Source organism: Felis catus, chromosome F2 (assembly GCF_018350175.1).
Source record: "Felis catus isolate Fca126 chromosome F2, F.catus_Fca126_mat1.0, whole genome shotgun sequence".
Classification (NCBI taxonomy): domain Eukaryota; kingdom Metazoa; phylum Chordata; class Mammalia; order Carnivora; family Felidae; genus Felis; species Felis catus.
Genome location: NC_058385.1, coordinates 8,513,138 through 8,537,487, shown reverse-complemented (window position 1 = coordinate 8,537,487; position 24,350 = coordinate 8,513,138). Strand labels below are relative to the sequence as shown.

Genomic DNA, 24,350 nt, shown 5'->3' with positions numbered 1-24,350 from the left:
ATTTGTTTGTTTTCTTATTGTTGAGTTTTGGAAGTTCTTAGTGTATTCCAGGTACAAGGTCTTTATCAGATCCAGGCTTTGCAAGGATTTTCTTCTAGTGGCTCGTCCTCTCATTTTTTGAACGTTCTCTTTTGAATAGCAGTTTTAAATTTTGATGAAATCCAGTTTATCAATGTTATTTTATAGGTTGAGGTTTCAATGTTGTAGCCAGGGAATTTCTGAGTAACTGAATGTCACAAGATTTTTGTCTGTTTTGCTCCAAAATTTTTATAGTTTTAGGTTTTACATTGGTGTCTATGATCCACTTGGAGTTAAGATTACGTATAGTGTGAGGTATGGATTCAAGTTGTTGTTGTTGTTGTTGTTGTTGTTGTTGTTGTTGTTAATGGACAACAAACTTTTCCAGCACCGTTATTTGGAAAACCATTCTTTTTGGTAAAATATTTTTTTAATATAAAAGTAGGACATTTGTAAAATACAGAAGAATATAAAGTGTATATCTTGATCATTTTTAAAAATAACCTAGATACATTTAAGGGTATTACGGGGGAATAGTTCTAAGTGTTTAAGTGTAGACTTCACAAAATTGCAATCATAGTATATTCTCTGTCTTACTTTTTAAATGCATCATATCAGTGTTTTCCCCATGTGATTTAATACTCTTCAGATGCACGGTTTTTAATGGCTACATTGTTATTCTGTCACACAGACATATACCTTGCCCCTTTTATTACACATTATCAATTTTTATTCTTAAAATATACTTCGAACATGCTTACACTTAAATCTTTGTCACCTTTCTCGTTGTTGTTGTTGTTGTTGTTGTTGTTGTTTGCTTACATTTTTAGAAATGATTCATGAGGTCAGCATATATGAACATTTAAAAGGCTTTGATGACATATTTCCACAACGTAGTCCAGAAAATTTTAACAGTCTACACTCCCACCAGCAGCTACTAAGAAACTTAGTTCTTACGTCAAACTTTAAAAAAAAAAAACAAAACTTTTTTTATACGTTTTTTTTAAAAGCATCAGGGATGCGGGGCGCCTGGGTGGCTCAGTCAGTTAAGCGTCCGACTTGGGCTCAGGTCATGATCTCGTGGTTCATGAGTTCGAGCCCCGCATCAGGCTCTGTGCTGACAGCTCAGAGCCTGGAGCCTGCTTTGGGTTCTGTGTCTCCCTCCCTCTCTGCCCCTCCCTTGCTCACACTCTGTCTCTCTCTCAAAAATAAACATTAAAAAAAAGCAGCAGCAGCAGCAGCTCCTCTTGTCATCTCAGATGAAAACCTCTCCCTTTTCTCAGGCTCCCATCTGCTCCATGTTCTTCCCTGCCTCTTCATGCTCACTCAGCACAGAAGCTGTCCCAGGTCTGTCCCACCTGGCATCCTGAGTCCCCCCTTAGGTACCAGCCCTTTTCTTCTCCTCCAGTGCAAAGCTCTCTGGAAGAGAGCCTCCCTTTGCTGGAAGTCATTTCCTTGCCCAACTGGCAATCCACCTGGGGGTGCTTCTGCCTCCTCCTCCTGCCCCACTTGTCCCCTCCCTCCCACTCCACCCCCACGGTCTTTCTTGCTGTGGGGTGGTGTCTTAATGCGGGAGCGGCACTCTACATTCTGAGTAGCTTTGTCTTTTCGTGGGGGTTGCCAGCTTGTCCTTCCTTCTATCTGAAGCTCTGCCTCTGCCCATCACGTCTTTAAATTACCTAGTTTTGTCTTAAAAGCGGTGGCCTCTGGGCACCAACACGAGTTAATCAGTAACTCGGTTTGAATCCGTCTCTACAAGAGTCAGCTACACAACTAGGTCTGCCTTCTTCTTACCTCCTTTGTTACTGTGGTCAGGCACTCAAGGGCTTGTCTGCGTTCTTCTAGGAGATGCCTGTTTTTGCTGGTTTTCAGCTCTCTGCTTTAGACTATTCCAGCACCCAGCTGCTGTGTCTCATTTGCACAAGCACGCCCTATACTTTCTTCTCTCCCTTCTTTTTCCTCTCCTCTCCCCCCACCCCACCTCCCCAAGTACTTGTTCTCAGCATCTCATCACCACCCCACTTGCCGTCCTTGGTACGTGAGCGTACGATGTCCCAGCCATTTGGGTTTAGTGCTCTTCTGTCATTAGAATCTGTAAACCAGTGTCTGTAAACCATACTACACTCCGGCCGGAGCACCGCCTCAGAATATGTAATAAGCCAGGCTTCCAGTCTCGGAATTCTCCTGGCTAACTGACATGCCCCCCCTCCCCCCCCCCCGCACACCCTTCCCTCCCCCCTCCCTCTCCTGATTGTGCCTTCTGGAAGGTCACAGTCACCAAAACTCAGTTGTATTCTTTCCCTTTTCTGACCCTCTGGTACTTGTTTATACCATATACACTGCTGATTCGTCCCTGTGATACTGCCTTATGGCAGCTTTTGTTTTAATGAACAGTCCTGTCGCCTCACTTGACATCAGGCATCTGTCCCGTGGCCGCAGCTCTCTTGCGAACAGGGGCCGCGCCTGTTTGCATCCCCAGGAATTTCAGATCGATGCCGCATGTAATAGTTGTTGGCAATATTTATTGCATCAGTGTCAGCTGTTTGTCTTAATCAGCGGCAGCCACGTGTGACTGAGCGCCGACTCTCTGGTCTGGAGAAACGAAGCCGAGGATTTCTGCAAGAGACTCCTGGCATCCCTTTCCTGCCTCGGTTAGCGCCTTTGGGGGTAGGCCTTCGTCACCTGTACCCACAGAACGAAGCTGTGGCTCATCCAGATCCCCGAGTACTTCGGAATGCGTCTTGCTGCCTCTTCGTGTGTTCTTGAAGACACACTTGCCAGCTGCGAATTCGCTTTCAGACAAATAATAGTCTCATCATAAGGACACAGGCAGGAGCTGAGCAGTTCTCTGTCTCCTTACTCTGTCTCTATTGGGGGCGTTTCTGGTTTGCACCCTGGCCTGTGAGCACATGGCCTCAGGGAAACACTCCTGGGCAGCGTTTCTCCATTAGCTGGTGTTTAGAAAAACCCCAAACAGTTTTTCTGAAAATTTTATAGAGAAAATAGTGGATGTGTTTGAAATACAAATGAGGGAAATCAGTGGCAATTTTGAGAAATGGCAGTGAACTGGGAATATTTGAGTAAAAATATGAACAATCTAGAGAACTTGGGATTTGGGGGGAAATCTATAAATCCAGGCATTTTGAGTTACTTACTTTTCGCTTTTCAATGTACTATAAATTGTTTCGTATTTGTTTCTAACAGGAATTGAGCTAGCTTTTCCGATAAAGTATAAAAATATGATAATGCATAAAAGCCAGTTTGGTTCATATGCCATTAACCAGATTGGTTCTGACTTTTGGAATTTCAAACTAACTCTTCTTTTCTTTTTAGGTTGCCTCTTGGTGCTGCCTTGGCCGTATTTGGCACCCAGAATGCTCCATTCTGTGATGATCTATTAATAAGGTTACCTTGTAGAGTTTGGAGCAGGGCCTCAGGTAGGTGGCTTTTATCATTATATGGCATGGCTTTCAAAGTGATCCATTATTTCAGTTTTTAAATAATTTAAGACGTCACATTAAAAGCTTTGAAAAGCATGCCACATAATAAGCATGCCACTTACTATTTTAAGGTCTATCAATACGTATTGTGTTCAGCAGGACTTTATTAATAGTTATAGTCTGATGGAAGGATTGGAATCCTGGCAGTGAGCAGTCTCCCTTTGTGCACAAATTGCATCGCTGCTGTAAAAGCTTACTTGTTCATCTTCCCCAAATAGCCTGCAGATGAACTCTTAAGCTCCTCTTTCTCTGAATCTTGCTCGGAGTGATAGACTGTCCCATGTTACCAGTCTATCTCCTTTCTGTCTACGGGGAGGGATCTGATTAACTACGGGCAGGTGGGGAGGGCTGCTGTCTCTGCTTGCCGGGATGGGGCAGATGCTAGGATAAGGGACCCAGGGGGACAAGAGCAGTTTGCTAGCCTTGCTGGAAAGGGGACACACCCAGGCATCTAGATCTCCCGGCCCCTAGGTGCAGCTCAGTGGCACAGCGTCGAGGTGTAGAGATACTTGGACATCCAGGCACCCGTGGATGTGGTACCAGGTAAGTCTGTCAGCAGGACTTCTGATGCAGGATTGAGGTTTAGAGGCCAGGACCCTCGGCCCTAGGAGAGGTAGAATGATAAGAACAAAGAGGGCCGTGCCAAGTGCCAGACGATGGGCCCAATGGGGTCATGAGCTCCACCGAGGGCAGGCAGGGACCCGGCTCTGGGGGGAAGAAGGATGCAGGCTGGGAGCCGGCGAGGTCCCACAGTATACGTGAACAGAGCTTTGTCGTCAAGTAAAAGGTACATAAATTAATCTGGCTGAAATTCCTAATCACAGTATCTGTGAAGAGTAAGCATTAAAAATCTAGTTAGCATACTGTTTTGAGTCATTTGTATATTTGTACAGTCCATTTTTAAGATCTATGAGAAGATGTTCCTAGTTTTTTAGTGTTACAGGTTGTGGATTTTTTTGTCCACTAGGTTTTGTTGCAACTGTTTTAGCGGCTAGAAAAAAAGAAAACTGTTTCCCATTACTTTTCCTTAGCCAACGACATTTATGTAGATTTTCCCGTTTTGATTTCTCTTGTGTCGGTAATCCCGCAGACGTTTTCTCTGACATTTTCAACGTCATTTCAACGTCACATTTTAATTTCACGTGAAGAACATCCTCTTTAAAGAATTTGAGTTCCACTCTGTTCCTTTTTCTTTCCTATAAAACTTCATGGGCTGTTGGCACACGGTAAATCGTAATCGACACGGTTGCACGCGCTCAAGGAGGTATGGAACAGAACATTTGAAAGCAGAGATGTTCTGAAAATGCAGGCCGACTGAGCACCACCCAGGCATGTCTCTGCAGTGCCTGACGGGTCACCCGCAGGCCTCTGAGTAGCACATGCCCACGTGTCCCTGACTTTCAGCGCCCCCTGACCGAAACAGGAGGGACCCCCAGGGGGTTGTGATGGTCCCCTGGGTTCCCTTCCACTCCTCTGCCAGAACAAACTAACAGCTTCGTTCTACAAGCCGCCTTCTGAGCTTGCTTTACGCTGATCTGAAATTTCAGAAACATCAAAACACGTTTGTTTACCTGCTGGTTTTGATTCCTGAAATTCCTTATCAGGACTACGGTTATGGTCAACAGATACTTATCGAACATCTACTACATGCCAGAACACTGACCAGGTGCTGGGGGTGTAAGGATAAGTAACAGTCTCCCTGCAGATGAATTTAGGATCCCCGGGGGAGAGGCAAGTAATTCCAAGAAGGAATTACTGGGCACAGGCTTAAACTCCGAGAGGTAAAGTTGTGAAGTTCGTTCTCGCTCAAGTAAAATCGGCCAAGGAATGTAATTATCAAGTCTCTTCTCATTGCCATGGCCGGGGCGGTGCACCTGCCCTCTGGAGGTGGAGGAGGGAGTGGCCACCCTGACCTGACCATTCTGCCTAGACCTGATACTATTTACTCAACTATACAGGAATACATAGAAGCGGCTGTTTCCAGACTGGTTGTGTCCTGTCTGGACGGCCACGTGGGCATAACTTAGGACGTCATGACACACATAGAGCCTTACCTGGATGTGGGCTATCTTCCTGAGACAGTTTAGTGCGGCTCAAGATTTTGCACAGACACTTAACGCTTATACCTCTTTGTATCCCATAGCACAAGCCTGTCTTTAAAGTGCACTTTACTTTGAGATGGCCTCAAACTAATTCTCTGCATGAGCTTTTGTAACTACAAAAAACTTTTCCTTTCTCATCACATGTGTTTTCATGTGTACTGTCTCTGCCTTCCCGTTGGCCTTTTAGGCATATGCAGTACGAGTGCTTGGAGAGTTCAGACCCAAAACCCGGAGGATGCTGTTTGTCATTGAGTAGTGTCAGACAGGCAGCCATAAATGAATGGAGGCATGTTCTCCAAAGGTCGGGGACCCATCAGTGTCAACATTTTTAGAGTTGATATCAAGCATTTTTGTTGTAGCCCCGGGAACGTAAGAATGAAAACAACAACCCCTCACAGGTTGGGCGATAGGCAGTTTTCCAAAGGAGCGGACCTGTGAGTTACCTACCTTCTTTATACCTAGCCAGAGCACCGATATTCTGGAAATGTTTCATGCCAAAAAAAACAAAGCCAGGAAAACCTCTAAGAGCAGTTAAAGTTTTGATTAAGCAATCTTTGCATTCAGATGCAATTGCGATTCTTCGCTCTTTCTCAGGCACCATTGATTCCCTTGTGCACAACTGCCCTCTCATTTCCTGTTTGCAAATACTGACTAAAATTGCCCTTTGTGAAGAAAATGGAAATACCTGGTATCCCACCCATGTGTATTTTTTTATTTGCCTTTTTTAAAGCAGGTTCTTTTTTTTTTTTTTAATGTGTATTTACATTTGAGAGAGAAAGGGACAATGAGAGAAAGAGGGGGGAGGCAGAGACAGGGAGACACAGAATCCAAAGCAGGCTCCAGGCTCCGAGCTGTCAGCACAGAGCCCGATGCGGGGCTCGAACCCACGAGCCGTGAGATCATGACCTGAGCCAAAGTCGTGTACAAAATAAGTACACTAATTTTAAGTATTTTGAGTATGAGGCTTGTTATTTGAGTGCTCACCACTCGGGCGGGTCAGGTGCCATCCCAGCTCTTGGCCGTGTCTCCCTTTCTAGTGGCTTATTTCGTTTATTGGACCAAATTGTAATTGTACTATATAATTTTTTACTTGAACATAGATAACGTATATTCTGTCCTATGTCTGTTCCGGTGATCGAGCAAGCCTGTAAGTCCGTTTTGACGCTGGAAGGCACGTGCCCTGCTTTAATTATTTTCATTCATTCAAAAAAACGTTTACTTTTATGAGAAACAGCAATGAATAACACTGACACAGCTCCTGCCCCACCATCTATTTTTAATAGGCTTAGGTCTTTGTAGTTGCAAGATAATATTTTTCCTTTTATTATTCATTAATAAGAGATTTTACAGACTTACAGAAATTGAATGCCGTAAAAATTTCCACATTACATTCACAATCAAAAAAGCGTTCTGAGTATGCCATCGCCCTTACTTCAAAATTGGTCCTCGGTTATGTGATCTTGTTAATTTCTTCCACATTATTCAAAGTTCTGTTGTGTTTTGTACTTGTCAGTTAAAGTATTAACTATTGGTAAGTTTCCTTTTGCAAGCTACCTATCTATATGAAAAACATGTTTGAAGCAAATGGTGACGTTTTCTGCATTGTTTACTAATGGTGTTTTATGATTAACACATGGGAGAATAAACACAGCTTTGATTATCGATGGCATTTGCCCTTAACTATCAAAGTACATGTTTGACCTTTAACTTAAATACGAAAGAAGTATTGATGCAGGTAAGTGTTGCAAAAATTCACAGCTGTTAGACAAATGACAATCAGAACTGTGGAATTTAAAAGCACAGAAAGTTTCAGTACAGGGCTGTTCTTAGGCCGGTGTCCCCAGAGGAATTTGTTTTAGTAGACCCTCTGATGTATGATTCATTTTTGCTTGTTATGTTTCCGTGTGAGTCACTGTTTTAGAATGTAAAACATACATTCTAAAATACATTCATCTAAATACATTCATAAAATACAAACATCTAAATACATTCATAAAAACATACATTATTTTTATGTGTGCAAGTTGCCCTAGAAAAAAAACGTGCGTTCTTAACACCAGCAAACACTGGAAGGGCATTCTGAGGTGTTAGTTTCTATTTGAAACGGGTAGATGTACATTTTCTACCTGGCTTCCCAATTCTTAGATCAAGGCAAAGGAGAATTGTAATCCTCTGAAGAACATGGTAACCGCTCTTTGACGCACAAAGAAGAAAGATAGGAGCACACATTTTGTTGCAGACTTTTCAGAACGGTAGTTACGATACTTCTTAAAAGTTGTTCCTGTTCCCGTAAAAAAGAACCCAGAAGTAACTTGAGTTGACGTTTTTGTTAGGGTTACATAAATGCGAACTGTATATTTTTTAATGCTTAGTTTATCAAGCTCAATAATAATGAAGTCTAACCAGCTGCTGGTTTGCTTTGTTTGAGGAAATAATTAGCAGCCCTTTGAAATTATTTGGTCATTCATAAGAGCCCAAAATAGACTGAATTTAAGGAAATTAACTGTGACTTTAGAATTATGTTTTGTGATAAAATGAATGAAAATGATGGCTTTATGATTTTATTTCAGACTGTAAAATACGTAATATTTTGAAATAGTAACATTTCACATCAAGATTCAGATTTTAAACTATTGAAATACTTCAACTCTAAAGGATTTTTATTATAAATGACATTGAAGAGTAAGCATCCGTGAAATTTTTATGCATCTACTTGAAATGCAGCGAAATTTCTCCCGGTCAGGAAAACTGCATGAATGTATTGTTTACCGGGCCACTTTGGTTTTTACACTTTTTTCCTGCCCAAACCACCATCCACCCAGATAGGTATGCTGTTGTTATTCTAACCGTTGCTGCAATTACTTAAAATTTACTTCGCAAACTGCCTTTATTAAAAGAAGCAAAGTCTTGTATTTGTTGCCTTGGGGGGGATCGTACCGGCAGCTCCGATCGGGGGAACGGCACTGTTCCCTGGTCTTGTCTTTTAAGTGGCACCACAGGATTTATCCACTTGCAAACTCGTTTGCCGACCCGACTCCTAGAACGCAGGCCTGTGAGAGCGAAAAAGGAATGTTAGGGCTTCTGCCACCTCTTGACCACATAGGTGCTGTCAGGATATTCAGCTTCTTTGGGCCTCTCCCCCTAAAATGGCAGTGATGATAAATCCACCTCTCAGGTCCACTGAGCCCCAGGGAGATCATAGAGATGAAAACACTCTGCACTTGTAAGGTATTTATATTATTGAAATAACATAATATACAGAACAGGCTTTCATGTGCTTAACTACCCTACCCAAACCTCAGTATGTGCCCTGGGCAAGTAAGTATTTACAAAGTTAATTTTATTATTTTGCAATTTTGATGTGCAGAATTCAGTTCTTCCATTTATGCATGTCCTGTGCTTTCCAAAAGAATGGAGCTTTCGCTTTAACTTTTTAAATATCTTTTATTAGTCACAGTTTTTATTTTTCTTATTTTTTAAACTATGAGAATAATGCTGCTTTCAAATGTACTTTTAGTAGTCTTGTAATGATGCTGGAATGTCCTCTAGTAAATATTTTATTTACACAACAAATTTTTAAAAGTACAACAATTTGATTTCAGGGGAAATTAATTAGATTTGTGTTTGGAACGTTAAGTAAAATTATTTTCACTTAACTTGTCATTAGGGAATCCTTTCACTACTATATTTTAACTACTTGATTTCTGTTACCCCTCTCGTGTTCTTACAGTCACGATTTCTGAACATTCGCCTTTAAAATATTCAGAGTTTATTAATCTCTCCGTGCCCTGTAGTCGCTCCAGTAGAGAATCCTAGTTTTTTCTCCGCCTCTTGACCATTCTTTTCGCATTTACTTGTACCATCGAGAATTATTAACAGATTTGTTTCCTGCGCATGTCCTCAGTTTACTGAAGATCATGCTAATAGGCATTTTGTAAAGATACTTTGAAGATCTTTCGACAGTGACCTTTTAAAACCCAGCGACGCTCCGTTCCTGATGCCTCCGCAGCACACCTGTGTATCACTTCCCTTGCATGCTTTTGAAATCCAAAGAACACAGAGTTATCGCTACATTTCAGCCATCCTGCGCAGCATTCCGAGAAATAAACTGGCAGGTGTTGCAGGTGACCGAAGCGTAGCTCCGAGAAGCCCATAAGTGTGTGCACTGTGGGCACACGAGGTGCTGGCTTCAGGAGTCTGCTGTCCTGTGGTGAGGTTCCAGACGCACTGAGTTCGTCTCTTCCGTACTATTACTAAGCTCAACGAAATGCTGATCGGTTTGGTTTACAAAGAGCGACTCTAACATCCATTTCTCTCAGTAGGCAAGTTAGACTTAAAAAATTAAATTGAATTTGGGAAAGAAGTGGGGAGTCATTCAGCATCACACAATGCCATTTATGTAGGTAATACTACCTTACTTTTTGTTTCTGCATTTATTTGGTCATGTAAACGTGCTTAGAACTAATACAAATTTGCAACTGGTGAAAATTAATGCATGACTTACCAGCAGAGTATGGAATGTAAGCATGTGCCATGAAATTGCAATTCTCTCATTCTTTATTTTCTATCACTTACGTGCCGGTCCCATTTAGAGTGTAGTCCACTCTTATTTTTTGTTTCATAGATTGGCCAAAATGGGAAGGACTGGATTCCGCTCTCTTCCACGAAGAGTCAATGGAACTGGCTGAGATCAAGGTCTGAGGCTCTTTCCACCTGTCACCAGGTAGGCACTGAACAAGAATCACTGCCATTCTGTGCATGTCTCTTTAAAGCATTAGATTGATATGCGTATTATGAAGGTGGGCTTTGATTCCATGTTGAACCCACAACCTTGTATTATCCTATCGTTTTAAATGCACCTGTAAGTAATTTGACTTTTGTAATATGTTGAGATGAAAAGATATTATTAGCCATGAAAAAACTTCAGCTGGTCTTAGAAACGTGTAATATTTGAAATCTCCAGTTCTTCATTGCTCAGTATGTACATCCAAAGATGATGAAATTCACTTGTTATTCCATATTGAGTATCACCAACTTGAATATAATCCATGTCTGTATAGTGTTTCATGGTTTACTTCTAATACTCTTTTTTTTTTTTTTTTTTTTTTTATTATTAGAAGCTGCCATTTTTTTCTCAACTGAAATTCTCTGCCCCTTATGCTTGGACCTCTAAACACAACAGTGACAAATATGACCAGTCTTTGAAATATTTTCAGATATTAGTTATAAACAGGGCCTCAGATACTTAGCATTCCGTGTTGATTTTACAGTCGAAACATTTATCAGCTTGTTTCCCACAGTGCTCTAAATAAGTGCGTGGAAGCATGATGTTAGGAAATGAGGTGGTCAGAATTGCTGTCTTGTCCTGCATTGGCACAGTGCTTTCTACCAATTTACAGTGTCATTGCTGGTCACAGCAAAACAGCTGTGTAGATATTGCTGAGAGACAGAAAGAGAGAGAGAGGGGGAGAAGGAGAGAGAGGGAGAGAGAGAGAGTGAGAGAGAGAGAGAGAGAGAGAGAGAGAGAGAGAGAGAGAGAGAGAGAAGCTGTCTCTTGAATGAGGATATAACCAGAAAAGAACAAGTCCCTGAGATTAGGAAACTCTAAAACGGGGAGAGCATATTGTGGTAGCATCAGTAATGTCACCTGTGTTGACTGTGTTAACGTCACTTTTAAACAGAAGGCATGCAGACAGTTTGCACAGCTTGAAGGAAGGCCTTGCTTGTGTCTTCCTGCTGACGAAGAAAGTATACGTGAAGCACACACTGGTTAACTTACCCACAGGCTTTACTTTTTAGCCAATGAGTGAATAATTGCCCTGTTTTGCCTGTTTAGGGACAGCCTCCCCCTTCAAATACAGTGGGATCTAGTCCAATATGCACTTCGTTTCACAGAAATTAGATTCAGTCTAGAGCCCCTGCCCAAATATAACTGGACTCTGCAGGAGTCCGTATGCTACATCCAGCCCGTAAGGGCAAATGAGTCTGATGGCAAAACCCAAGGGGTATAAAGAAACGGGCTTTCGTTGTTTTTTGAAATACATCATAGCATGAGAAGTCCAAGTGAGCAGTACTTGTTAACACTCATTTAGCGACGTTCAGTTTTCACTTTAAAAAGCAGGTATTTTTTAAAAGAGGTTGTAGGTCTCATCATTTCTGTGCCCCTTAGAAGTGAGTTGTTAGACTGGCACTCAGGAACCTGGAGGAATCCTTTAACTCTTTTTATATCAGGTGGATCTTTGGGGACTCGGTTCCTTACTCTGAGAAATACAGTTGGTAATACTCACTGTGTCTTGTCCCTGAATTTTCAAAGCTTTCAATCAGTTTTAAAAAGTTTTTTAAGTAGACCTACTCTTTGCCATGCAATACGTACACTTCATCCTTCCTCACAGCACCCATAACGAACCGAAGCTCTGACACACCTTTTACCCGAAACACCTCCACAATGATGCGTCCTCGCACGGGTATTGTGCTCCAAGCCAAAAGTCTCACTGGTGTGCCACCCACGGGTCACAGGTGTGCCAAAGACTGATGCCCTCAACTCTTGGAGGGGCCTGATGACTCGGGCTCATCCACTAACCTCAGGGTGCCCGATGAACAGAATCCTTTTCTGTGATGTGCAAGAAGGCGAGGAAGAAGTACCTCAACCCAATCTTTCTTCCCCCCGAATGATCAGGAGCCGTGATCCTCACTCGCCTCAGTATAACTTCATCAGATACTCTGATTTCAAGAAGAGAAGTCATTTCTCCTCTTGACTCAGAAATCCTTCTGTGTGTGATAATAGAGAGCAAATCTCCACCCTGGGTGGTGCCTTCAACTCTCTCAGGCCTCCTGTGTCTGCATTAAGCACTTCCTCCATGAACTAAATGGCTCACAGGGTGCCTATAAGAGTTTCCCGTTGCTTATCTGTGTTTTTCTGTAACACGGAGTCTGCCCAGAGTTGGCTTGCCCAGGCTAAAGGGGTTTTTTCCACGGTAAAAATATTTGCAGAAACCTTTTTATGCTCTTAGATTTCTGTTGTCTAATCCCTTGTCAAAATTGAGGCTTAATAATGCCACTTTTAGTGTCATGTTTTGACGCTTCCTGAGAGTTCCTGGAATCACTACTGCTTTCCCTACGTATGATCATTTGTCAGGTAGAATTTCAGGGGGGTGCGTGAACTGTTCATTCTGAGCAATGCGTTAAGATGTGTTTTGCGAATATAAAGAAACCTACAGATATTACATTAGACCAGCTGAATCCATTTTATGGTTCCTTTTTGAATTCAAAAGCATCACATAGCAAGTAAAATTTTTAAAAATTAAATTTAGTTACAAACTAGTTGTTTCTTATTTTTTTTTTCCAGTCCCTTTTTGCTTTCTTTTACGACCACATGAAACTTGAGAAGCCACCTAAAGCTAAATCATTTAGTGGAGTTGGGCAGTTCCCAAGTGTCCAACAAGAAGGCCTGCTTTAGGCTGCGATGGCCACTGTCATTCCTGGTGATTTGTCAGAAGTAAGAGATACCCAGAAAGTCCCTTCAGGGAAACGTAAGCGTGGTGAAACCAAACCAAGAAAAAACTTCCCTTGCCAACTGTGTGACAAGGCCTTTAACAGTGTTGAGAAATTAAAGGTTCACTCCTACTCTCACACAGGAGAGAGGCCCTACAAGTGCATACAACAAGACTGCACCAAGGCCTTTGTTTCTAAGTACAAATTACAAAGGTATTAAACTCTATTTGTCTTTCAGATTATATTTTCTATTATGTTGGCCATTTGAAGCCGTTGTAAACGTATATATCTGTATACACATTCTTTAGCCGCTTTGCAGAGAGGAAATGTTACGTAGATTAGACGTGGGCTAGTTTTAGCGTTCTGAGCCACATACTTTTACGTGTTAGTGTCTTTGGATTTTTTTGTAAATGCAATGCTTAATGAGAGTAGAATTTCCGTGCGTACAAAGAAATTGCCAGAAAAGGGTACGGACGTTTTACGTGAGTATGTTCAGGCTCGCTCATTGGCTTTCGTAGTCGTAGCTAGAGGCCGGCAGAAACTAACGTGGCAACTTAAACGGCTCGGGTCCTGCAGAGCCGAGGGGTAGTGACTGTCCTTGTGGCGCATGCTAAGTTAAGACGCGTCCGTAATCAGGGAGTTTCTGGCGTAGCGTAGTCGCGTAGCTTCCGTTTGAAAAGTGAATCCGTAGCGCTTGTGTCGTGGTACTTACAGAATATGTCTGTGTTCAAAGGCACATGGCCACTCATTCTCCTGAGAAAACCCACAAGTGTAATTATTGTGAGAAAATGTTCCACCGGAAAGACCACCTGAAGAACCACCTGCACACGCACGACCCTAACAAAGAGACGTTTAAGTGTGAAGAGTGTGGCAAGAACTACAACACCAAGCTCGGCTTCAAACGTCACCTGGCCCTGCACGCCGCCACCAGCGGTGACCTCACCTGCAAGGTCTGCCTGCAGACGTTCGAAAGCACAGGAGTGCTGCTTGAGCACCTCAAGTCTCACGCGGGCAAGTCGTCCGGCGGGGTCAAGGAGAAGAAGCACCAGTGTGAGCACTGCGACCGCCGCTTCTACACCCGGAAGGACGTCCGGAGACACATGGTGGTGCACACTGGAAGAAAGGACTTCCTCTGTCAGTACTGTGCACAGAGATTTGGGCGGAAGGATCACCTGACTCGCCACATGAAGAAGAGTCACAACCAAGAACTTCTGAAGGTCAAGACGGAACCGGTGGACTTTCTCGATCCATTCACCTGCAACGTTTCCGTGCCTATCAAAGACGAGCTCCTTCCGGTGATGTCCTTACCTTCCAGTGAACTGTTGTCAAAGCCATTCACAAACACTTTGCAGTTAAACCTCTACAACACTCCGTTTCAGTCCATGCAGAGCTCGGGACCCGCCCACCAGATGATCACAACTTTACCTTTGGGAATGACGTGCCCGATAGATATGGACGCTGTCCACCCTTCTCACCACCTTTCTTTCAAATACCCCTTCGGTTCTACCTCATACGCGATTTCGATTCCTGAAAAAGAACAGCCACTAAAGGGGGAAATTGAGAGTTACGTGATGGAGCTGCAAGGCGGCGTGCCCGCCTCATCCCAGGAGTCCCAGGCATCATCATCTAAACTGGGGCTGGATCCTCAGATCGGCTCCCTAGATGATGGCGCAGGGGACCTGTCCCTGTCAAAAAGCTCGATTTCCATCAGCGACCCCCTAAACACACCAGCCTTGGATTTTTCCCAGCTGTTTAATTTCATACCCTTAAACGGCCCTCCCTATAATCCTCTGTCGGTGGGGAGCCTCGGAATGAGCTATTCCCAAGAGGAAGCGCATTCTTCTGTGTCTCAGCTGCCCCCCAGACCCAGGATCTTCAGGATCCCGCAAACACTATAGGTCTCGGCTCCCTGCACTCACTGTCCGCAGCGTTCACGAGCAGCTTTAGCACGAGCACCACGCTCCCGCGTTTCCATCAGGCTTTCCAGTAGGAGTCCACGACGTGGACCGAACACAGAAATCTGTGTGTGGCCCTGCCTTAGGCGACCGTTTGTATTTTAGTGCCTACGTTAAAACAGCATAAACGTTTCTGCTTTTGTACAGTACCGATTTTCATTAAGCCAGTATGACATAGAAACAAGCTTTTATAAGCGAGCTTCGGAGCCGTTTGCGTTCAGTTCTGTTTACCTGGGTATTTTGTCCACGCTCACTGCCAATCGTCCTGTTTTAAGACGGTTTTTCCTCTAGGGAAGCCATTATTATCAGTAGCGGTAAAGTCTTACGAGTCCCACGTTCAAATTACTTTTAGGTCTCAAAATGTCCAGTTCTGTCCGATAACCATGGCTCTGCCTTTTGACATTTGGCTCGTTAAAGAGTTTTGCAATAGGATGTAAATTTTCTAAAATGTATGTGAATAACCTGAGAGTTTTTAAATTCTTACTAGTCTCTAAATGGATTCATAAGCAAATGTTTCAAATGAATTAAGAATCCAGTTTGGGGAGATGATAGATGTTTCTTTAGCTATACCATAATTTCAGGTCAGTATATTTTGAAGACTTTGCTATTGTCTGGCTCAGATATTTTGCTGTCTTTATTATGCACACGTAAGGAAAACGAAACCTAAACACAAAGCACCAGTATTTATAGCAAAAAAAGACTCCTGGGAAGGTGACACAGCATTCCATGTTACTCAGTAGTTGGCCTTAAATCAGTGCACAGGATATTTTTTGCCACGTTTCAAAGTTGCTCTCTTTCCGATTGAATAGTGCTAGTCACGTTACGGCATGGGACTCTTCAGAGTCAGTGTATGGATCGATCTCTGGGCTCCTTAATCCTTTCCGCCTTTCGTGGCCAAAGGGTGGGGTCAAGTGCAGTCAGCAGTTCTATTTTAAAATGTCGGTCCACAGTTAGCCCAGAATCGAGAGCCATTGTGGAACACAGGTGTTAGGTGTGTTTATCCCAGAGCGGACCGTCTCTTCTTGGATGGCGTGATAGATAGACTGCTAAGAAGGCAGATGTGTGATGTAAAGCACTTGGTTCGGCTCGGGAACCTGTCTAGGGATCATGTCCCTCGTTGCCAGGGTTGGAAACTAGCCTCTTGAGGCGTAAAGTCAAAGCATATCGCTTACGTCACTCTTACTTAACGTGAAAGCGACGATCGAGAAGAGTGTGTTCCCTGGACGCAGCAGTTCTTATGGGCTTTCCTCCTAGTAGACAACCACCAGCATCCTTCTGAAGGTCACATTATATTCTTCTAAGTGTTAGCTGGGACATCCGCCTAAGAAACATATCTATTAAGCACTTGCTAACACCTTATTTGGGGACCCTGTCTGTTGGGGTGGGTAGGAGGGGGAAGGTTTATAGAAGAGTGTATATCTCTTGAAAAAAAAAAAAAAGAAAGAAAAAGAGAAGAAAAATATTTCTGAGTACTCATTAGCCCTGTACGGAAGCTTCTTTTTTTCATTCACAGGGCCGATTATCACTGCAGATTGCGATGTTTACCCAGAATTTCTAAAAATGAGTGCAGATTACGGAATATAATACGTTATTTAAAATATTTGGGAGTAGTATAATTTGTGGAAAAATGTAAATTGTAATAATGTAAAGGGGGGGTTTCACTATATATATTATACACACACACGTATATCGCACTTCATAGAACCAGAGTTGCTCTCTTAAGGGAGCTTTGGCTCCTGATACTTTATCATGCTCCTATTTTTTTTTTAAATTCTAGGAGCAGTAGTTTTTATACTTATGTATTTAAATTTTATTATTAAAAAATTACATTTTATAAAAAGTGTGTTCCAAAGGCATTAAAATTATATATGTTAATAAGGAAATACATTTAAAATTTTTTTCAAACTGCTCCTAAGCTTTTGATTAGGAGACTATTTGCTCTGAAAGTAGGCTTTTAGCTCTGCTTTATTACTGCTTCCTTTAGTTTCTATGAAACAGATTGCTTACTTAAATCATTAGTTGAATGATTAGTGTTCAATATTGCTTTAATCACCATTAAAAAAAAAAGGAAAAAGAAATTGGTGACAGAGCACAAATAAATAGAAAACCTATTTTTAAGTAAACGTCACAAATACAAGTGTGGAAGCACTACTTTGTCTAAAATTTGCTTCAGGAGAAGTCAAATTAATGACCTGAGACGCTGGCCTTGGTAGGCTGTATTTCACTGCTCATAAACGATTAAAAAGGGAGTACCAGGATTTATGCAGCAAAGCATTTTGGAAATGGGGAGTGGCACCATATGCGTGTATATCTTTTTAGCCTAATTCTCGCCCTGCACGGAATTCAGATACACGGAGGCATTTCTTTCAGGGCACCTGGGTTAGAATGGTAGAGTCTTAATATTCACGTGAACACCCCTCTCTGCCTGTCGCTGCCTCACAGACTTGAAATAACGCTTCCGAGGAAGAGGGACTTTGAGCTCTTTTGTTTCTCACATTGACTCTACTGGTCACCAGAGCCTTTTGGAGAGAATTTCTGTTAAACACGAGGCAGCCTCATTTACTTTAATTGCACAAGGGTCTAACAAGGATGCGACACAGAACTGGCTCTTTTTTCCTAGAAAAAGAAAAGTGGACATGTGTTTTTCCATCACCTGGATGTGTTAAAAATAATGATTGCCAATGCTGTTTTTCACTCTCCCCGTGGCCAGAAGCCTCACCCTTGAAATTTCGAGTAGTGCCTTTGCTTGGTTTAAAAAAAGAAAAAACAAAAAAAGGGATTAAGTCAAAACGTAAAAATAATTCAGTTTCTTAGAATTTGGACCTCAGACAAGATATTGAACCTCATTCAGTTTGAACTTCCACGCGTGTGTACAGATTCGATCCGCAGACACAAAAGCACGAGTGCGGAAGGGTCTTGGCACCGTAAGCAATATTATCCACTGATGTATGCAAATATCATCTTCATAGTAAAGTGGTCACTGTTACAATTCACATTTTAAACTCCTATTACCGAGTGCAGTTTGCAAAACTCCGGTCGTCCTGGCTGATCACACATCACTCTTTGTGCAACTTTTTCATTTCATTTCGTGTTTCTTCCAAGCTGTGTATTTCCGCCTATTTGTTGCTTGTGCTTTATTAGTCATTTGTGGAATATAGTGATATATTGTGTTAATTGGGACAGTAGCGGTTTTTAAAAACCATATACTGACTGAAACATGAGCCAGAGCTGACTGCTTTATTAAGCTAATAATGAATGTTAAAAGAGTACATAATTCAGGATCGTTCATCTAGTAAGCAATACACGTATATAGGCCAATATTTTTTTTTTAAAAAAAATAGAGCTTGGTCAACCTCTATACTACACATATTACAAGATATAGCACTTTCAAAACGAATCTAAACCTTTACAGAAACTTTCTTATAGGTTATGCCTTTTATTTTAAGACTTATTATAATTTGTTTCAAGTGCCATTAGATGATATATATGTAGGCCTTTGATATATAATGCTTTGTGTTCAAAAATGGTAGATGGTATTTTAAACAGGTACATTTTTACAGTGTTTTCTTATCAATTTGCTATATTGCACAGAATCAGTGTGTGTCTTTTCATAAGGTTTTACAATGGTTTATTTTTTTACAAGGTTTACGTGTCTCAAAACACACTGTCTTCCCAGTATGTAAATTAAAGAATACCAGTTCACCCAAGTTGCTTCTAGCCTACTGAGATCCACGTGACATTGGAGGAGATCTTCTAAATGGCGAGCATTCGTCATTAGCAATGGCAGACTGTTGTCTCTGACGAGTAGTGCCTCAGTTGACTCTGTCTTCTTTTTCTCGCAGGGTGTCAGCAGCCATGCCTACACCACAGATAGTCTTGCTGTGATCACCTAGATCCACGCGAGTCGTGTTGTGTAGTTTTGTGCTAAGAACCCTCCAGGGCGCCCTTTCGATCACGTAGAGCAGACCGATGCCACCAGCATTGGTAAAGGCACACGTAGGCCCTCATCCCCCTTAGGCCCTTCTACATTATCAGCCCTCTGAGGATGGAAAGGCAGTGTCTTTTGATAAGTGCTCTAGCTCTAGAAATGACAAGAACCATTGCTAATGTATGAAACACTTCCTTGTATAAGCTTCAGTGGTACAGACGAACCAGAATGAATGTTTATCTTCTCAGAAACACTCCTTCGGTATTACGTTGGGTCATGCTGCTAATGGAACTTGGGATACAACTCTTCATGGTGCTACAAACTTCTCTGTCTCGTTCAGTCATATTTTTGTATCCATAGGGAAACAAGAGGACTCCATTAGGCGTAAAGGTGTACAATATATTTTTATACTGTGACTCAATTTGTCATGAACAGACTTTTACAGCACCCACCACAATGTATTCGCGTGCACTTGCAAAAGGAAATCTGGGACGTGCAAATGTTACCGGAACAAACCCAGCTTTTGTCTGCGAGGTGACTATTACTCAAAGTGAAAAGTGGGCTTCGTAATACGGTGTGGAGTGAAGAACATGCTGTAGGTTACTAACAGCCCTTTGAATTTAACAAAAACTGGGAATCCACTAGGAAATGGATTGCATCATGCCTGAGCATAAGCTGGACTGCTGACATTGTACTTTTAGCTGACGAGAAAGTGTTTGGACTAGTACTCTCAAGATGTTCTAATGATAAAGGTGTGAGTCAGAATAGACCAGAAGAATCTGCATTCCAGGCTGAATTTTTGTATATTTTTCTTGCATTTAAAAATCGCTCTTCTGTGATATGGGGAAATCAAGTGGCTTATCATGTATATCGTGTACTTAAAATGTATTCACAAACTACTGTTGTATTTGTATAAAATATAGACAAAGATCGTATTTTTTGTGTGTGTATAAGCTCTGTAAAATAGCAATCACATTATGAAGCTGCACTGATACATTTTAAACATCCACATCCAAAGAAGCAGGCTATTTATTGTCCAGTTACCCAGATATAAAATATTACTTTGCTGCTAATTAAACAATAGTACTGCAGCTTTTTGTGGCCTACAGTGTGATGTTTGCTGTAAGAAAAAGATATGTGAACTCCACAGAATATATGAATAAAATTCTAGAATGGCTTTAGATAATGTAGCCCTTCCTGAAGTTTTAATAGAGGATCAACTTCTATTGGGTAAAACTCCTTTTCTTCACTTTGAATTTTAAAGATTTTCTCCTGGGCTTAACATAAGGTTCTAGTAGCTGGCTGGAGGACAATGCTTGGTTGTTGAAAGGAAAGGTAAAGTTCCAGGGGTTCTTTTGTTTTGTTGGGAAACTTTTGTACCTTTCAAGGAAGGATAGAAACTGTAAATAAAAAACAGTCGAAATATCATGCATCAAAACTTTAATCCAGGTGAGAGTCCAGAAAAAAGAATTCCCAAAAGGCCATTAGAATGTATCAACCCATAATGGTTCTTGTTCCCGTGACATAAGATTGGCCTTAAGCATTCCTTTCACACGAAGTGCAAGTGTCGGCCGGTTCCGGTAAATTATCCTTTTGGAGGTTCCCTGGGGGCTCTTCGTCTAAAATTTTGCTGAAAACCCTCCCGGGACGGTTAACTGGACCAAAACGCACACACCGCTTCATCTAAAACTCATCGGTTAAACAGCAATGCAGCTTCAGAAAGAGAGAAATGGTCGGAAGATTCAGTGAGTAATCTGAGCAGAACCGATTGTAGAAATAATTTGTCACGGATTCCCCCAGCACCTCTTTCAGTGTGAGAGGAAAAGTCCCTCTTTATACCTTTGGCTCTCCCGATTTAAGGCTCACCTCCTCCTTTCCCGTACTTCATTCCGGAAGATCTAAAAGCGTTTCTTTGTTAACTCTTAACGTTAACGCTCGAGACATTCTTATTTAAATTCGTGCATATGAAATATTTCAAGGACTGTCGATCAAAACAATGCTTTCCTTAGTTACAAAGGCTTAGAAAAACTATGTTTGGGATTAATTCACTCAAGGTATTATCTCCCTAATGGAAAAGTCATTAGAAACGCAGTTTGTTCATTGCTTCCTAGACCCAATGGGGTTAAAAGACTTTTTCATTTGCGTTATCGTTAAATGCAAAAGTTCCTACCAAGGATTTACCATCCAGGGGAGGCAGAGGTTCAGTCTGGCTGTAGACAGCTTGAGGTCTGCTGTCACTTTTCCTTAATCAGACATCTCTTCAGCAAAAGGCACCACTTTGTGCTAAGTCCTAGGGGTATTCCAAGGAAATCAGCTTTATAAAAAGAAGGTGATTTCCTGATCAAGCCTCCGACTGATGATGGCAGCATCACTGCAGTTGGGGAAAGCCTAAAGACTGTATTGAGCCATACCCAGTTACCCTTTTTTGCAGATCAAAAGTCAAAAATTGGCAATTTCAGCCTAAAACGAAAAACAAACAAAAAATCCGGGATGTCTTGACTTCACTGCGTTCTTTGAACACAGAGGTCAATAATACATTTTTCTACTCAGAAGGTGTTTGACTCTTGGCCAGTGTGATGGTTAATTCTATGCACCAACATGGCCGGGCCGTGGTACTCAGACAAGATGTTGTTGTGGGGGTATTTTTTAGATGTCATTAGCATCTATAATCAGCTCACTTTAAGACAGACTACCCTCCATAAGGTGGGTGGGCCTCATCCAATCAGTTGAAGGCCTTCAGGAGAAAAGACTTGAGGTTCCCCAGCAAGAGGGAATTCTGCCCCCCGACTGCCTTCAGACTCGGGCTGCAACAGCAACACTTCTCTGGGTCTCCAGCCTGCTGCCCTGCCCTGCACATTTCGGGCTTGTCAATTCCGTGATCACGTGAGCCAATTTCTTTTATATTTATATGTTTATGTTTATATTTATATTATTTATATTTATATTTACGTTTATGTTTATATTATATTTATATTTATATTTATATTTATATTTATATTTATATTTATATTTATATTTATATTTATATACACGTCCAATTGGTTTCTCTGGAGAACCCTGGCTAATACAACTAGCGTCAGCTGTCATTCTTTAGAGGTGCTAGTTTTACCTGGAAAGAAGTAGAAGTCTTTCGATCTCTGATGACAGTGCTCTGCCAGAGAACGTAAATTCCCAGGTTCTGAATGCTTTAGAGAAGAATCACACACCCAGAAGAACACGGTGCATAGTGGAGATCGTACACCTAAAGGAGTTGTCAGAATCTCCTTTTCTGTGCTGTTGTTGGCTCCCGTTATTGCCAATGAAAAGGGTTTTCTCCTAATGAGCAAGTTTTCACAAAACATCAACGGGCTAACTCTGCTTTCCTCCGTAGAAGCATGCTTGAAATGTAGACCAATATTTATTATACATGCACGAGTGGAAATACTTGTGAGTTGAATCTTTTCTGAAAGCAGGCAAGAGCCCATTTATAATACCACCTCAGTCAAGGGGTTCAGAGGGGACGAGAGTCACAACTCCCATAAGCTATGGAGTTTCCTATTTCCTGTTAGAATTTTTGCAGAGGTTTAACTTTTGGTTTACTCTATTTGTAACTGGAGAACTTTAATCTTGGGGGTGGCGGGGGGGCTTTCAAAGTATTGCCAGTGCATTCAGTAGTCTTACTGGAATGATGTTTCTAAAAATACATAATTGATCTGATATTAACATTGACACACCCCTGATGACATTTCTAGGAAGGCTCCTAGAACCAGACTTTCATGCCCTAGGAATGTTCATTGTGTAAGTGGGTTAATGGCCTAAGCCTTGCCCTATTTAAGATTTCAAGGTATGTCAACTTTTCCCACCCCAGAATTAGTGGCCTCAGTGGCTGTAACAGATACACACCCTTTTAAACATCTCAAAGACCTTATTGTTTCAAGCCTCCAGGCAGATTAGTTCAACTCATCCCCGGTTTTCTAAATTAAATTACCTACTGCAGGAGTAAAGGGCTACATATTGTATTTTCTGTTGTAAATTCTTTCATACGATATTTCCGTATTTGCTTTTAAATTGTACCTTTACTAACAGAGCATCAGGCTAGTACCAGTGGACCCTGGAAATTCTCATCCATTCTTTTTTTTTTTTTTTAATATTTATTTTTAAAAGAGAGGGAGACAGAGTGTGAGCAGGGGAGGGGCAGAGAGAGCCAGAGACACAGAATTGGATGCAGGCTCCAGGCTCTGAGCTATCAGCACAAAGCCCGATGCGGGGCTTGAACTCACAAACCATGAGATCATGACTTGAGCCGAAGTCAGACACTCAACCAACTGACCACCCAGGCGCCCCAATTCTCATCCATTCTTAGCAGTGTCTGCCCATTGCCTCCCCTCCGCCTTCTCTCCTTGTCAAGTGAAGTGACTCACTGTTCCCTGTGCTCCTCCAACCCTTTGCCTTCACCTGTCCTCTTCTCCGTCCCCGGAATGCCTCCTTCTGCTGCTGCTCAGGAATCCCACATGCCAAAATCTCAGCCATGCTGCACCCCCATTCCACACCTTCCCTGGTCTCACCCACTGAAAGGTAACTTATTTTCCCTATGAACACTTACTACAGCAATGAGGTCTTGCATTGAGGTCAAGCAATGAGGTCTTCTCAGCAATGAGGTCTTACTACAGCAATGAGGTCTTCTCATGTTTTAACTCTCCTGAGCACTTGAGGGCGAAACTCTGTTCACACATTTCCCTGCACGTAGCAAATAATTAACACATTTGTTGGTGTTGGCTGCGGGGCCATCAACCATCTTAATAATTAGGACATGTTTTTTAAAAGAAATACTCTTTCGGGGCTCCTGGGTGGCTCAGGCAGTTGAGCGCCTGACTCTTGATTTCGGCTCAGGTCGTGATCCCAAGGTCTCAGACTCTGCGCTGAATACGGAGCCTGCTTGGGATTCTCTCTCTCCCTCTCCCCCTCCCCCACATGCTGGTGTGTGTGTCCTCTCTCTCTTAGAGAAATAAATATTTTAAAAATAAAAAAGATGGTGTGATCATATTTAAAACGTCCATTTTGTTCTGCCCTTTTGCATCAAAACGAGCAAATTCCACAACAATGTACTGTTTCCCAGAAGTGAACCACCTGACATGACTTCACTACAATGGCCCACGACTGGAGAGCCTCTGAGAAATCTAATTCTTGTAAATTTGTACTGCATAAGCTCGTAGCAAGGAGTCGTTAGCTCTGTTTAAAATTTCTGGAAGGTGGGTGACTAGATAATAGGCATCAGTAAGTAAGGTTCTCTCTCTTTTTTTTTTTTTTTGAGTTTATTTATTGGGAGAGAGAGTGGGGGGAGAGAGAGCGCGCACAAGTGGGGGAGGGGCAGAGAGAA

At 42.0% G+C, this 24,350-nt stretch overlaps 1 protein-coding gene and 1 long non-coding RNA gene across 2 annotated transcripts; one reads left to right on the top strand and one right to left on the bottom strand.

The window, feature by feature from the left end:
* Positions 1 to 6,879: 6,879 nt before the first annotated feature.
* On the bottom strand, positions 6,880 to 23,908 carry LOC109495982. Its single transcript, XR_002739430.2, has 2 exons — positions 23,577 to 23,908; positions 6,880 to 8,670 (listed from the first exon to the last, which is right to left on the bottom strand). It is a non-coding gene; the product is annotated as an uncharacterized LOC109495982 (long non-coding RNA).
* PLAG1 (PLAG1 zinc finger) lies at positions 10,037 to 20,085 on the top strand. The gene is given in 4 exon segments (XM_006943223.5): positions 10,037 to 10,343; positions 12,966 to 13,324; positions 13,845 to 14,971; positions 14,974 to 20,085. Coding segments are annotated over 3 exon segments (1,497 nt in total). The 5' UTR covers positions 10,037 to 10,343; positions 12,966 to 13,082; the 3' UTR covers positions 15,102 to 20,085.
* Positions 23,909 to 24,350: the final 442 nt, after the last annotated feature.